Source organism: Misgurnus anguillicaudatus, chromosome 24 (assembly GCF_027580225.2).
Source record: "Misgurnus anguillicaudatus chromosome 24, ASM2758022v2, whole genome shotgun sequence".
NCBI lineage: Eukaryota > Metazoa > Chordata > Actinopteri > Cypriniformes > Cobitidae > Misgurnus > Misgurnus anguillicaudatus.
In genome coordinates, this window is record NC_073360.2 from 40,106,360 (window position 1) to 40,123,459 (window position 17,100).

At 37.4% G+C, this 17,100-nt stretch overlaps 1 protein-coding gene across 3 annotated transcripts in view; it reads left to right on the plus strand.

Moving 5' to 3' along the window:
- Positions 1-1,633: 1,633 nt before the first annotated feature.
- pdgfd (platelet derived growth factor d) overlaps positions 1,634-17,100 on the plus strand; it is a 34,213-nt gene continuing 18,746 nt past the window's right edge. Inside the window, exons 1-2 of one of the 3 annotated variants that reach the window (XM_055197511.2) lie at positions 1,634-2,316; positions 16,272-16,476. In XM_055197511.2, the coding sequence (XP_055053486.2) occupies positions 2,106-2,316; positions 16,272-16,476 (416 nt within the window). In that variant the 5' untranslated portion in view covers positions 1,634-2,105. Of the gene's footprint in view, positions 2,317-16,265; positions 16,477-17,100 lie in introns of all 3 variants that reach the window. The other 2 variants (XM_055197512.2, XM_055197509.2) reach the window with 2 other exon arrangements.

Sequence of the window (17,100 nt, forward strand, 5' to 3'; positions counted from 1 at the left end):
TTTTGCATTACTTTTTCTTACTTTGCATGTGTTTTTTATGACTGAGAAGTTCTGCATAAATGTCAAGCTCTGGTCTGCCAACTCAATTTCTGACTGTGTTTAATTTATGTTAATACTTTCTTTTTAATGCAGTACATTGTTTTTTACATCTAATTAATTAAACTGAAAAGTAACTCACATTACTTTAAAAAAAAAAGTAACTCAGATATTAATGTGTACATTTATAAAGTAATGCGTTACTTTACTCGTTACTTCAGAAAAGTAATATTATTAAGTAATGCACGTTGCTTGTAATGCGTTACCCCAACACTGGAAATAAAAAAATAAAAAAATGACAAGTAAATTACATTCGTTCATATATCATATCTAACGTCTATCAACTATTACACTGAGCTAATGTTACTGTGTAAAATGAATGTCTACAATGTTAGTGTTAGCTACAGGTCCTTGAATTCTTGCTTGGCTGCCAAACCTCTCCGCACAGTTGTGATTCATGCTTGTCGTCTCCCCTTGTCTTTAACAAACCAAAACATTTTATTTCATGACAAGGTATTTGTTTCAGAGATCAGTTTAGCCACTAACCAGACCGTAAATAAATACTGACCAGAAGTGTAAGGCGTGTAAACGCGACAACCCATGTGCGTCCGATGAAACTGTATATAAAGTGGCAATTTTAACATGCTTTATAAAAAAATTATGTATGAGGTATTTATTTTTCACATGGACACTCTTTGGGACATCAAAGACTTATTTTACATCTTAAAAGTCATTAAAATGTCCCCTTTAATATATGGGTATGTAATGACAAATTACTGTATAGTAAAATGTTAAATAATGCATTATGTTTCACATAGTAAAAAAACAGTAGCTCATGTATATTGCACAGTATGTAGTGAAGGGTGGGCTTTTATTTTTCAAGCAGATCTACTTTTGAACTCATGTCCTGTAGTTTATGTCCAAGAGGTCATGGGTTTGATTCTTATGAACACACATAACTAAGTACAGCTTGAATTTACTTCAAGTCAATTTGAATAAAAACATCAGCAAGAAGTAAATGTCAATGTTGTCTCAAACCTCTTAATAATTTTACTTCCATTCACTTTTACTACTCGTACGTGTAATGGTAGTGGAGTGTTTAATTTTGTAAATAAATTATTTTAATAAAAATAATTATAATTTTATGATTCAATAAGTTTAAACATTGTAAAAAAATGTTTAAACTTTATGCTGCAATTTAATTATGACTTAATAAAATCGATTGAACCAAGTTTTGATAAATTTTTGATAAATTCTGACTTCTGATAAATTGACATAACTTAGAAAAAAAGTTAAAATTGTTAAGTAATTAATTTAAGTTAAATTAGCATAAAATATGTGTTGATATGATATAATTTTTTACAGTTTAGATATCATCGATCAGGGAGAGAACATTGACACTTTCTGAATCTTTTGGGAATTTTATTTTTTGTAAAATGTAAATTAATTGTAAATGTTATTCCTTACATTAGTCATAATTTTGTAAATTACTTTTAATGTTAAATTTAAAAAAACATTTAATTAGATTCACTAATTTTCAATTAAAGAAGTCCCGGAGCGGAAGTGACCTTATCTGGTAATGAATTTCCGCTCAGGTGCGATTATTCGTCCGTGACCTCGTTGGTGCGTTTTATTAAACGACATTTATCGCGACTACGTAAAGATTTCAACAAGTAATTTCATGGCCTACAAAGTATTTTCATCGTGCCCTTCCTGATCCTCCAAACTTTCCTTGAGGCGCAACAACAAACAGGAAAGAGTGGCACAGTTACGCACCAAGCGCGCGCACAAACTCTCCCCACGGCTGTTTCCTCGCCCCGAGCGGCTCTCTGAAGGACTTCAATTCTGCTGTCATTTCTCACAATCTGATCTTTCAGTAGGAGTCTGATGCGTGAGCGCGTCAGGGACGCGTCCTCCCAACAGTTTCCCACCAGGATTCCTTTAACGCGTCCTCGGGCTTCCTTCGGTGTTAAAGAAATGGAAACTATTCTGTGGGAATTTTAAGCTCAAGGATAAACGGGACAGAAGCAGATAAAGTCGCGCTGTTTGGATTCCTCGGTTGGGTTTATATGAAGCTCTTCTTTGGGTTACGGAGTTTGCACTGCTGTGGAAACTCGGTGTCCATGTGCGGCGTCTGGAGCGCGTCTGTTCGGGTTCAGATCATGTGGCTGCTCGTTTGTTCGATGATCGCGGCGGCGTGCGCGGAACATTACGTCTCGCAGGCCCAGGTGATGATGATGTCCTCCAAAGCGCTGAGAGCTTCAAACACGAGGAGTAATGGTGAGTGGACTCGAAAAGTAATGGACACTTCGGCAAGGCTAACTACTTTAAAACTGTCTGCGTTGTGTCATATGTCATAACAATATCTGATCTGCTCGTGTCTTCTGGAGCTTTGAGCTTTCCTGGTCTTTTTGCATGAACTTTAAATCAACTGGTGATTGTTAGTGGATGTATGTAGTCAAGTTCACAGGTGTCCTGCAAAAATGACAACAGGTGTAGTTAGCAGCACAACACTGGAAAGACAAAAAGTTCCTTCTAAAAGAATTGCTTTTTGTGTAATGTTATGCTTAAGAAGTGTGCTTGTGATTATCTTTAAACTAAAACACAATTTGCTTTGATATTGTCATTTAAAGGGATAGTTCACCCAAAAATGATATTTCTGTCATTGTTTTCTCATCCTCATGTTGTTTTAGACCAGTATGAATTTATTTTTTCTGATGAACACAAAATAAGTTATTTTGATAAATGATGGTAAGCACACAGTTGCCGTAACTATTGACTTCATTTACATTTAGTCATTTAGCAGGCGCTTTTGTGCAATGCGACTTACAAATGAGGTACACAATAGAAGCAATTATAGCACACTTTAATAGTAGGAAAACAAATATTATGAAAGTATTGTGATAAATGATGAAGAAGATATTTTGATAAATAATGGTATAAGCACACAGTTGATGGTACCCATTTACTTCCATCATATTTGTTTTTCTTACTATGGAAGTCAATGGTTACCATTAGCTGTTTGCTTACCATTATTTATCATAATATCTTATTTTCTGTTCAAGAATAACGAAATTCATACAGATTAAGAACAACATTAGGAGTAGAAAATTATGACTTTTAAAATTTTGGGGTGAACTTTCTCTTTAATGCATTAAAACTAGGATGTCTTTCAGGCTTTTTGGGGTCACTGTAACACGGTTGTTACTGGAAGGTAGTTTTTTAAAGGTGATTTGTGTTCATGCTTTAAACTCTTCAGTCGTGTTTAGACAGGTCTACACTAATGATGTCTGATCTTCTCCTCGTTGATCTTACACAGCTGTTTTAACTACATCGCTATGAAGTGTTAAAGTGCCCAGACACACTGCAAAAAATCACTTTCTTACTTAGTATTTTTGTCTTGTTTTCAGTAAAAGTATCTAAAAAAATCTTAAATCAAGATGTATTTGCTTGATGAGCAAAATTACATTAGAAAAAAAGTCTAGTTATGTTTTTTTTTCAGACCAGCTGCGGTAGAGGCGTCAAGCGCGAATGATTTCAATGTTAAGTCCATGTGAAGACGTGTTGACGCTAGGGCTGAGTATCGATTCGATTTCGATTCACACGCTTTCGATTCTCTGTTAAATTTGCGATTCCGGTTCTCATGACGGTTTTTATATTCGATTCTCGATTCAACTCAATGAATATAGATTTAATACAAATACTATATTGATAAAAAAGAAAAGTAAACAGCAGTAAGTGGGTAATTAATAAAAAGAAATTAAAGCCACAATACTATTGTTGTCGTCTTGCTTGCGAAATTTATAAAAGGCTTCCATACCTCTGACTTTTTTATGTGAAGGTGACATCAACGTCGATGAAGCACCTGAAACCGCCATTTTAAGCACTGAATGAATGAATGACAGGCTTGCCTCTCACTTCTTGGTAACATCGTGCAAGGCAAAAAAGAAGGTGACATCTAGTGAAGAAGACTAGTAATTAGATTAACGTTAATCTTATGTTCAATGTTTGCGGAAATAAATATGAAAGAAAAAATCGATTCTGCTCTTTCAGAATCGATTTTGAATCAACCACGTAAAAAAAGATAAATCGAAAAATCGCCCAGCCCTAGTTGAAGCGCATCTGGAGGTCTCGCGACACGAATGAGGCGTTAAGTGTGCCGCGGTAGACGCAATTCCGCCTCATTCGCGCATCTAGTTTGCGCAAATTTAGAGTTGAAAAAGTTGACATTTTGCGGAAAAACGCGCCAACGTAACCAATCAGGAGCTTGCCCTAGTAGTGACTTGATTACAAAAAGCGAGCGGAGTTGCAGAAGCCCCTCCTATGACTCAAATTTCACGCGTGAATGAAGTGAGTAAACTAAAAATGTTCAAAGTAGACGCGGTAGATGCGATTTTGACGCCTCAAACGCGGCTGGTGTGAACCCACGGTTAGACAAAAATATCTAAAAAGTGAATGTGTGCTTAAAACAAGCATAATAGCAGTTAAAGGCGCTCTAAGCGAATCTGTGCGACTTCACATTTTGTTGATGTTTGAACTGTTTTTTCAAACAAACGAGCGTAGCTAACTCCTCCCCCTCCCTTCCCTGCTTTTATGAACGCGCCTGACCCCCAGCCCCAAATCCTTCTTGTCGTTTATTGGCTGGAACACTTTGTTATCGTTTCTGGTGGTAGGTTTGGCCACTTGGTTTTTATTGCAGTTTGTGGAGCCTAGGCTGTCTACAGAGATCATGCTTTTTTACAGTTTAATCAGCAGACAAGCAGCTAGCAGATAGTGAGATGTTTGCTGTATGTAAGAAAAAAATGTTTTATGGTCTAAAACGTGTGAATTTGCTTAGAGCACCTTTAATGTAACATAACATCTACTGATGATAGCGAGGGAAGCCTTATGAGACGCTGTCAGGTTGGTTGTTGAATGGTACACTAGAAAAAAAGATGCCTCTGGGGCGGTACCCTTTAAAAAAATACACCTTTGAATGAATAGGTTGCATAATAGTACTTCAAATGGGCATATTGGTAGGGGATAGCGGGCGCAACCTAACCCTTTTTGGTTTCGGCTTAATCATTTAAAAAAAATTGAGTTTGATTCATTATTTGTGCACAAGCAACACACACATCTCTGCTACAAATGAACATTTGAAGTTTGTTTCCATTACTTACCATTCTTGGACAATTACATCAAACGTGACAGAAGTGCAAATTAAGTTTGCAGGAAAATATTTCAATATTATTTTGTCTCTATACATAAAGTGGATATTGTTTATATTAGTGATAGACCGATATATCGGCCGGCCGATATATCGGGCCGATATTTGCGAGTTTTATGCGTATCGGCATCGGCCGATACATGGCTGCCGTGTTTGCCGATTTTTTTCGGCATAATTTACAGACAGAGTGCTGGAACCCGCAAGCGATTGCAGGTCATGTGACTAAAAACAGCCAACCTTTTCACGACAACATTGAAAGCTCGGCTTAACAGCTGATCATAGCTGAACAAAGTGGGGTTTTTTTCATCTCTATGGGGCGGTTTCCTGGACAGGGATTAGACTAGTCCTAGACTACAATAAATGTAAGAACTGTGCAAACTAATAACATCTCTTTTTAACAACATGCCATTTTTTCATAATTTTTATGATGTAAATTGAGTGAGCAAAACCAGTATCGGCTCCAAATATCGGCTCAAGAAATTTATTTTGTTGGCAGCCGGCAATCATTCGTGTGTAGCCTATTTAAAACAACGGCAAGAATTAAGCTAACGTTAGCGGTTTTCATTAGCCTGACGTTGTCATACTCAATTCTAGTCAGAATTTGAGTCTGATACCGCTCCATTGAGCTATAATTATGAGGCGTGTCTCAACCGAAAAATGCCTCTGCACTCAATTGGATAGACCTACGACCAATCAGAGCAACGGAGTGTATGTTGAAATTACGTCTTTGCAGCCTGACCGAACTGCTAGTTATTTCGCTACAATGACACTAACATTGTGATTATACTAAGTCTGAGTTAGCGAATGTACATCAACACCTACTATGTTTACAACATTTCGTTTATATCACAACATGAAGTATTTACTAAGTCATGGAGTATGACTATCTCTTACCATTTGTGCGTTAGGTGAACTTCATCCACGACGATACCCTACGTTGGCTTGAAAATATTGGAGCCTAGCATGTCCCTCCACTTATTCAGCAACCACGACTCCGGGCTTCCGAAAAGAAGCTGGCAACGACCGCTAATTATATCCATCTCGTCGTGCACGCAGAGTTGCATCGCCATGATAAGGTTGCCCATTTCCGTTGCGACCAACCTTTGCCGAATCCCATAGGAAGGACGGCAAAAACATCAACAAATGCCCTGCTCGCGTTTCTCTGTTCCTCTTTTAAAATCAATGCTCTGTCGATATCTTTTAGAACAGACTCAATGTCAGAATCCACACATCTGAATTCTACAGCGGCAGCCATTCAACACACGCGCTCTTTGGTGACGTGGTTCATAACGTTACTGTCGTTTATCTGTCAATCATCGTATAAAGCCCGCCCTCACAATTTGATTCGTCGGCCTGTTTTGATATTCTCATAGTAGCTCCTCAACGGTGAATCCCCAGACCGATCTTCCCCGTATTTCAAATCGTGGTGGGCGGGGCTAAGATCGGCTGGCACCCAGGCTAGGTTTTCATATCACAAGTGCTGAGGGGTTAGTTGTAACACAGCGTTACAATTAACCCCGCTGGGTCAAAATATTTTCAACCCCACCAAAAAAGTTGCTAAGAGTTGCAGACATATTTCAAAACAATGCTAAGTTTTAGTCAACAAGACACTGATTAATATGACACAACATTGGTTTTGGTATCTTACACATCTAACTAAACCGAAAAAAAAAAAAATTACTTGCATGATACCAAAACTCTCGTTCATCAATATGTACGAGTCTGATATTTTAACCAGCGATAGACCTGTTGAAAAGATGGTCTTTGTAGTTTTATGTTTTTTTTGTGGCTCTCTTAGAGTCTGTGACAGTCATTTATATAAAGCAGATCCAATGTCAGCTCTTCATTAAGTTTAGCTTTACTCCGTATGATGTCAACTACCTGTTGTTTACAGATGTGTGTTTGATCGGTGAAGCTGCTTCTGTTGACAGCATTAATCATTGTAATGTTGACAGCTGCGTGCGTGTGTGTGCGTGTGCGCTGTGAAAGTGTTTGAGTAGTTATTTCAGTCGATTGAATCATAGGGTTGTCCCAACCCCACACCCCTCCATCAGTGCTGAGGAATTTGAAGTGGGAATCCCCACCACACACATCACACAGACACACACATGTACACACACACACATAATACATGCACGCACATATATCACATACATACACATGACAGACATCACTCACACAATTTATTGCACATAGAGACATTAATGATTGTTACTGTTGCATTGGAAGTGTGCGTGTGCGTATGTGCGTGTGTTTGTGCGTGTGTGCACAGGTTGAATAAAGCTGACAGTATGTGAAGGTTGTATTATTTATATTTTTTGTCTGTGTTTGTAACCGATGTGACCAATTCTATGAATTTTACATGCAGACAGGAAATTTGTCTTTACTCAGCATTTTCCCCTTATCACACACACGCACACACGCGCATCTGTCTGCTGACACACATTCCTTCATTGTTTCTTACAGATCAGGTTCCAGTTTTGTGTATGTATGATAAGGGGAAAATGCTGAGTAAAGATACATCTTTGTTTCAAAGCACTAAAACACAATAATACCTCAAATAAATTAACTTTACCGTGCAATCCTAACAATAAAGGTTCAGAAAGGTTCTTTGTTCAGGTTTTAAAATTACCGTATAGTTCAGCCAAAAATGAAAATTACCACATGATTTACTCACCCTGAAGCCATCCAAGCAGGATGCGATTAGTTGGGAGGGATGGGGGGGATTATCCTCTCTCTGGTTTTTATATTCCTGCCCTGATGAATTATTTTTTATTATTTTGGTCATCAAACGGCCATTTAAACTGCCAAAAAATAAATTTAGTGTGAAAACAGACAAATAATAAATAGATTCCAAGAAGCATGTCATCGTATTTTAGGAGCATCACAAAACAAATCCAAGAAATATTACTATTGAGAATGAGACAGCAGGTTGGAGCCGATGGTGTAGCGCAGTGGTTCCCAAACTTTTTCAACGTGCGGCCCCCCTTGTGTTCGGTCCATTCCTTCGCGGCCCCCCCCCCAAAAAATAAAAAACTCTGACAAAAACTGTTCTAAAACTCAACATTTTAATTAAAAAAATTTAATTATGCAAAAAAGTAGTGCTTTTTGTTAGTAGCCTACTTTTTTTTAGGTTTAATTACACAAGAATTCATGATAAATTAATGTATTTCATAAAATGTCATAAAACTGGGGCCCCCCTGGCCCCAGCTCGCGGCCCCCCTGGGGGCCCCGGCCCCCAGTTTGAAAACCACTGCTGTAGCGGACAGTGCCCCCGAGCCTCCTACATATGGTGCAGACGCACTTCCGGCAACCCGAATTCGAATCCTGGCTCGAGGTCCTTTGCCAATTCCATACCCCTATCTCCTATTGTCTCTTAATTACTGTCTATCAAATAAAGGCAAGAAAAAAGAGACTGAGACAGCAGAAACTACCGTCGTCAGAATCGAGGGGAACTCGCAAGATGACACAGGAAAGCAAAAAGAGATAAAAATCTGTCATCAAACAGACTATTTTCTGGTTTGTTGTTACTGGTTCTCAACCTGTAGATGTTTTTTATCGCTAAAAGGGAGTTTGGAAACTTATAGCAGAGCACAGATGACAACAGGTTTGCTCGAGACAGCGCAAGCTAGCATGAAGGTAAAGCTAATCTTTACATTATAGCGATGGTGCTAGTAGTGACGATTCTCTAAGACCAATCAGTGATCTACGGTGTTTTCCCGTCATGTTTGGTATTAGCTCGGGCCGCTTGAAACCCCAACCGAGGTGGTACTAAAAAAGTATCTGGTACTACGTACTGCCGAACTATCGCTTTAAAGAACTTTAAACATCTACAAAACTTTCTTATTTAGAACCTAAATGTTTATTGTAATGGAAAAGGCTCTATATAGGCCCTGTCCCAAATAGCGCACTTCATGTGGACTTTCAATCTCATGGCCTTCAATTGCACATACTCGGCAAGTCTATGAGTCCTTAGGGTGTCCAATTTCTAATTTTTACACTCTGAAGCGTGCTCATCAGCACCCCCTTTGCACCCTTGATGTGATCTTCGGCGAAGCCCGCACTGCTGAAGGCTCCATGCACTTTACCAACCCACAAGTCTTTGTGAAAGAGCAATCATATGATGGATGGGAGGAGTTCACACTTGGGCGTGACGCTCAAGTCCCTAAGGTCTGCACTACATGATGTCATCAAAGACTCTGAGGAAGTCCACAAGTCCGGAGTGTGCCATTTGGGACAAGGCCATACTTCACTCTTAAAAATGAAGGTGCTTTAAAGGCTTTTCAAAGCGATGCCATAGAAGAACCATTTAATCAAAGAACCTTTTGTGAAACAGAAAAGCGTCATATGGTTCTTACGGAACCTTTCAGCCAGAAAGGGTTCTTCTATGGCCCCCCTTTTTAAATCTTACCCCTGGAGGTCCGGAACCCTGCAGAATTTAGTTCCAACCTTGATCAAACACACCTGCACAAGCTAATCAAGGTCTTCATGATCGCTAGACAATCACAGCTTATTAGGGTTGGAGCTGAACTCTGCAGTGCTCCGGACCTCCAGGGTAAGATTTGAGGAACTCTGTTCTATGGCATCATGAAGCACCTTTATTTTTAAGTGCATAGGTCAAGTAAAGAAATGGTTCATTTAAGAACCTCTGATATGAAAAGGTTCTTTGAAGAACCAAAAATGGCTCTGCTATGTCATGGCTGTGAAAAGCCATATTAAGGGACTTTAGTTGTAAAAGTGTATGGTACAACATTTTATTTCTTGCCAGTGAAGAGGTGCAGGGTGTTTTTCACGAACAGCTTGTGCTTAGGGGTGTAGGCTTATTCGCTTTTAGGGTAGGCTTAAATTTCAGGCCCATATGCAAGTAAATCTGTTGGTCACACTGATGTTTGGGTTACGAAGGAAACTCTGGATCATTGACGTCATGTTTTACTTGAAAAGCATTTGGGCTTGGCCTGTCTGTATTTGTTTTTAGGGTTATGAAGAAGTCAGGGTGGTCATTTCTCAGAATGAATATGTCTCCAGGTGGGTGTATCTCTCTGTCTTTGTGTCAGGCTATTTTTAACAAGATTACTGGTGATTTGGGTATGATTGCAGCGGCACATTTCATGAATCTTCCTCTGACATTGCCGTATTGAACTGGAGCTAGAAATACACACATGGCAGACTGAAGAAGAGCTGGACAGAATTACTTGTCAAAATATCATCTGTAGTGTGTCATCACATAAGCTTTTGAGTCAATCAAGATCTCCTACAGAGAGAGAGAGAGAGAGAGAGAGAGAGAGAGCAGTACTGTACTAATCTTTTTGAAAGGGTACCGCCCTAGTGACTAGGGGACCAACTAGGGACCTTTTTTATTTGTAGGGCTGTGCCCAAAAATTGTGCGATTCTGCTTGCAAGGGCTGCATAACGATTAATCGCGACTAATCATTTGCAGAATAAAAGTTTTTGTTTACATCATATATGTGGGTGTGCTGTGTATTATAATAATAATAATAATAATAATAATAATTATTATTATTATTATTATTATTATTATTATTATTATTATTATTATTATTATTATTATTATTATTATGTATATATAAATGCACGCATGCATGTATGTTAGGGGTGGGCAAAATGTTTTTTCAGATTAATCGTTTTTTAAAATGTGGTCTAAAAAAATCGATTCTGCTCTTTGAGAATCGATTTTTATCTTTCATATTTATTTCCATAAACATTGAACGTAAGATTAACTTTAATCTAATTACCCACTTGTAAACTGCTGTTCACTGTTCTTTTTTATTAATATAGTATTTGTATTAAATCTATATGCATTGAGTTTAATCGAGAATCAAGTATAAAAACCTACCCGAGAACCAGAATCGAAAATTTTATCGAGAATCGGAATCGAATCGATTTGATGGCTTGTGAATCGAAATCGAATCGATCTTGAACATCTGAATCGATACCCAGCCGTAATGTATGTATAATTGTAAGAAAAATATATTTATAGATTAAATGTTTGTATATATAATATAAATTATATACAAATATTAAAATGTTATATATATACACATAACATAAGTACTTCTTAAATATCGACATGCTTTTGTATTTATTTATACATAATTATTATTATACACAGTACACACACATATATGATGTAAACAAAAACTTTTATTTTACAAACGATTAATCATGACTAATCATACGCTCTTGTGTTGAAACTCAACATGCGCCGCAAATAAGGCTGTCGCGATTATGAAATTGGCTTACGGTTAATTGCCTGATAAATTGTGACGATTATGACAATTAATTTCCTGTTTTAGGACTTTGACATTTAATTCTCATACACTTTTTTTGTTTGTTCATTGAATAATTTTCACACATTGTTGTGATTATTGCAATCTTTTGCAAGGTTTACCTGGCAGTAAATATTAATACACATAACAGATATTCATAGAAGTCATTATTTAATAAATATCTTTAAAAACCTGAAAATTCTTTTTGAGAAATAAACACAATAAAGTGTCTGAAAAATAACTGAAAATAAAAATGCAATAAAAATAAACTGACTATACCAAAACTAAATAGTTAGTGACCAATTCTACTATGGTCATATTACTACTGGACCACATGTATGTAGTGGCTGCAGTAAATCAATTCCTTACAGATCCTTACGAATCCTTCCCTAAATTTGGAATTGCTGTTTTGGAAATGTATGTTTTCCCTGGTAGTTCATACTACTTATCAAAGTTTGGCAGCATTTCTTTACCACTGTATTGAATGGCTTTGCAATGTATTGCATTACACTGTTACGGTTTCGTTTATATAGGCGCTGCAGCTCCCCCTTGTGTTTTTTAGAGAGATGTGCAATCATTGCGGTGATCTGAAATCATCACGATGATTAAACAATCACGATGAGACGATTATTTAATCATTGTGACAGCCTTAGGACCACAAAGAAGTATCATTTACATACTTGCAGCTCCACCAATTGCCTATAAGCATATTTATATCGCTATTCTTTAAACCTTTTTGTATAAGAGCTGTGCATAATATCAACTTTGCGATTCTGAATTGATATCAGACGGGTATTATTAGTATGAATCGTGATTAATCGTCCCAGCCCTATTTTTCTAATAGTGTAAAATCAAATTTAACATACTTACAATGCTGTGAAGTCTTAAAACAGTACTTTAAAAAAATATATATATATATAATGAAATTGTTCATATCAAAAATAAACTTTGATGAATCACCTAGTTGCTATGAGTATAAAAGCACAGGGAACAGGGAGTATAATATCAGCACATTAAAGTCTGCTGACTGATAGAAAATGTTGTTTATTAGTGTGAATAATCAAGTGCGTGTCAGACTGTGTGCTATTCTAGATGTCCAAGAATAGATTCTGCTTCAGGATCCGACCGAGTAACGGTTTCTGTACGATCTCTCACTCACGCATAGAGCAACACGCTGGGTGTGAAAACCACACAGACACGCATCATCCCCTCTAGGAGAAAATCTGAGCGTTTCATGGTTTCTTCATGTCGAATTCAAACCATCTGACAGCAGGGTCACATTTCTTCATAGGGTGCATCTCACACACACCCTGATGTGTCATAAATGTGACCTCTGTCAATACATACACTTGTGTTTGCGGTGAACAGGGACTCTTCATAGACACAATGGTTTTTATACTGTACACGCTGTATATCCTGTCCCCTAAACGTAACCCCCTAAAAAAACTTTTGGCTTTTTTGCAAAATCACCATATCTGCCTAGAAAATCACAACTTGTAATTTTCCGTCGGTCTTAGTACACAATGTAACTACAGAAGAGTCAAGTTTAAAATATGAAAAATATCGAAACTCTTTGGTTATTTTTTAGCACGATGCTAATGGTCTAATCAGATTCAATGCATTATGCTAAGCTATGCTAAAAGTGTTACCGCCCGACCCGGATATCAGCTGAATGGATTCCAAAACAGTAAAAATCAAATGTTTAACTCTAGGGGAGCTGGAAAATAAGCATATTTTCAAAGAAGTAGAGTGTCCCTTTAAATTTATGATGGTTCTTGAATGTTCTGATGGTCATTCAGATGAGATTCAGGTTCTGCAGTGTGGACAGCAGCCAATAGATCTCATATGGAAAACTTGCATATTAAATGATGTTTTAAAAAACACTGGAAAGTAAGAACAGGAGAAATTGTAAGAGGATTAAGTTCTGGGGTAGAGTTATGCTGTAACAATTATTATTGTGTGTGTATTTGCCCACTAACACACACACACAGTAAATGTTTTATCCCGGGATTACCGTATCATTTATTATGACCCTCATAAAAGTCTCCTTATCTTATACTGTATAATGAACTTGCAGTTCAAACACAGTCTTTCTCTCACATTGGGAAAACTAAGTGAGTTGCCTACTTTAAGACATAATAAGTACTGCAAATACAAGTAGTTTGATTTACTTTATTTGCCTCTTTTTATTTTTCCTTTGTTTTAAGGTAAATAAATGCGTCAATGTGAGCTTAATTCGCATTGCTTGTTTATCCGTAGAAGCAAAGCACAATAAATGCGAGCTTCATCACACTTTAAAACATTGTTTAAACAAGTGAACCAATTATACCCGTCAACTAGGGCTGCAGCTAACCATTCTTTTTGTAATTGATTAATCTAGCACTTGATCGATTAATCGATTAATTGGATAAACAACCAAATCAAATAATGCATAACGAAAATGATGTGGCTATAAAATGATCAAGCATTTGGCTTTTATTTCTAAAAAAACATGTGTATTGATTCCAACTCCAACATTTGGCTCCAAAACGAAGCCTATTTATTTCAATTTTTACCTATTTAGTGTTTATAAGTGCCAGTGCCAACAATAAAGCAATTTAATTTATTAATATGCATTTCTACATCTGCAGCATTTACCATTAGGCTATTAACAAATAATATATCATTTTTGGGGTGAGCCTATTTGTTATGGGCTATGGTAACCTAGCAACCCGTGTGTGCGTGTGCATGCGTGCTGTGCATGAGGAAGAGTGAAGTCCCAGTCAGACCAGTTGCTTCATTGCAGTTTGGTACTGCAGAAATACATACATTCATTTTCAATAGAACATTGCATTTGGCTTGCATCACTTGCATTGCGGTGCATTTTAGGTGAAGCATCCATTTTAAAAATCGCGTCACGACATCATGTCCCGGTGTATACAGTGAATGCATGCTTAAATTATTGTTGCGTGGCTACCTAAAAGTTTAATCCTATGTAATGCATTGATCTGACATTGTGCCAACTTAATTCAAAATGTATCACGCACTAAGGTGTGCTTCCTGAACATTGAACAACGTTATTTTACCATTCTATCCCTCCATTATCTCATTTAAATAATTTCCCATATTTCTCACGTATTTTTAGTAGTCTTATAAAAAAATCCCACTCTCCGTATTTGATATTTGCAAAATTCACCTCCGGTAAAGCAACCAGCAGTTTATCTGTAACGTATCACTTAAACGACACCTGCCAATAAAACAAGAAGTGGAAAAGCTTCCCGGGGATGGATGGACTGAATTATGGATATTCTGTACATTTAACAACCATGGCGCTTGTAAAACTGCGGTGTTAAATGCAATGCGGTCAAAAATTTGGGTGCACCTAACCTTTGTGCTGGTGCACCTTAGCAAACAGTGCAAAAAGTTAGTGTAGAGCGCTGAACAATGATACAAGGTATACACTCACTGCAAAAATTACTTTCTTAGTATTTTTGTCTTGTTTTCAGTACAAATTTCTAAAAATTCTTAAATAAAGAAGCATATTTTTGATGAGCAAAATGACCTAAGAAAATAAGTCTAGTTTTTTTAAATATAAAATTTAATAATTTTTTTGCAGTGTACCCATCCACTTTCTTGCATAGTACTGAAATGCGGGGTATATCTGGTGCTACTGTATAGAAATGTATACCTTTTGTAAGGCCAAATGCATAAGTGTAAATATAAATCACTTATAAGCTTGTACTTCAATAGGGTGTTTTCTTAGCTCTAATAAGTGCTGTCAGGGCTGTTTTGTGCTTTACAATAACAGCTGACAGCTTTATCACAACTTTAAATGACGCATAAACTTTCAGAACTGAGAGACGGCGTAAGAAATGCGAGTATAAGCAAATTGGTGATAAAAACATTAAGGTGTGTGTGAGGTTGTGTAAATGAAGCAAATATAGCACAAAACTGCTAGACTGTCTTGTGAGTATCACGCGTATAGAACTGAAACAAGAGGTGTGTGTGTGTTAAGTTCATTTCAAAGCTCATTGGTCAGCAGGTTGTCATGGTGATGGATGATGGCGCTGCTCCTGCCGTACAGCCGGAATTACAAGTGTTTGCTGCGTGCACAGATCAGTAACCGGTGTGTTTTAGTTTGATATACAAAAACACACTGTAGTGGTCACTATGAGCTTTTACAAATTAACACATGATTATAGATGCAAATTTTGACATCATCTTTAGCAGTGCCAATCAGATCAGACCACTGCCAATGATGTCACTTTCCTTTAGTATACTGTCAATTCTTTACTATTTTCTTTAAAACATTTCATTTAAAGACTCTAAAGCTGTCGCATTGCATCTGTTTTTGTTCTCATGTTGCATAACGTTTTGTTGAATAAAAGCATGTGTGTTTGTTTGTGTAGACCTGTGGCTTTTCTACCTTACCTGTCTCGTGTCGCTCTTGTTTTAGTTTTGTGTGTCTGTGTTTCTGTGATCCGTTTCAGTAAACTTCAGATATTAACATCAAATTTGGTTTGATTAATTTCTTTCCCAAAGTGAAAGTTTGCTCTTAAATGTAATAGCAGCCAGTGAACTGTTTAGAGAGAAGTTCTGGAATTGAATTAGATGTGAATTTACCTGAACTGAATCAATGCTATTTTCTGATGTGAAGTGAACTGAAACGGATCTGATATGTGTGCTGTGTATGTTTATATCTGTTTGCTTGCTTGTCTCCGAGAATAAACGCACTAACCTATCCAAGTTGTGACCAGTAACAGACAGCAATCACCTCACAGACTTATACCGGAAGGAAGAGGTCATCATGGTCAAGGGCGGAGGTTATGTCCAGAGCCCACGGTTCCCTAACTCTTACCCCCGCAACCTACTGCTGTCATGGAAACTGCTCTCACCCCCCAACACCCGCATTCTACTGGAGTTTGATGCTCAGTTTGGATTAGAAGAGGCGGAGAATGGAGTCTGCAGGTGAGGGCAAGGCTTTAAATAAATGTACGGATGGATGGATGCATTGATAGATGGATGTGTGAGTGAATGCATGGATAGATGGATTTGTGGATGGATACATTGATGGACAGATACATGGATGAATGCATTGATAGAGGGATGCCTGGGTAAATTCACGATAGATGGATTTGTGGATGGATAAATGGATAGATTGATGGATACGTGAATGAATGCATGGATAGACGGATGCCTGGGTAGACACATGGATAGATGGATTTGTGGATGAATACATGGATAGATTGATACATGGATGAATGCATGGATAAATGGATGCAGGGATCGATGCATAAATGGATAATGGAAACATGGATGAATGCATGGATAGATGGATACATGGATGAATGCATGGATAGATGGATACATGGATGAATGCATGGATAGATGGATACGTGAATAAATGCATGGATAGATGGATAGTGGATATATGGATGAATGCATGAATAGATGGAAACATGGATCTCTGCATGGATAGATGGATGGATGCGTGTATCAATGCATGCATGGATTAATAGATGCATGGATAGATGGATGCGTGGATGAATGCATGGATAAATGGATGCAGGGATCAATACATAGATAGATGAT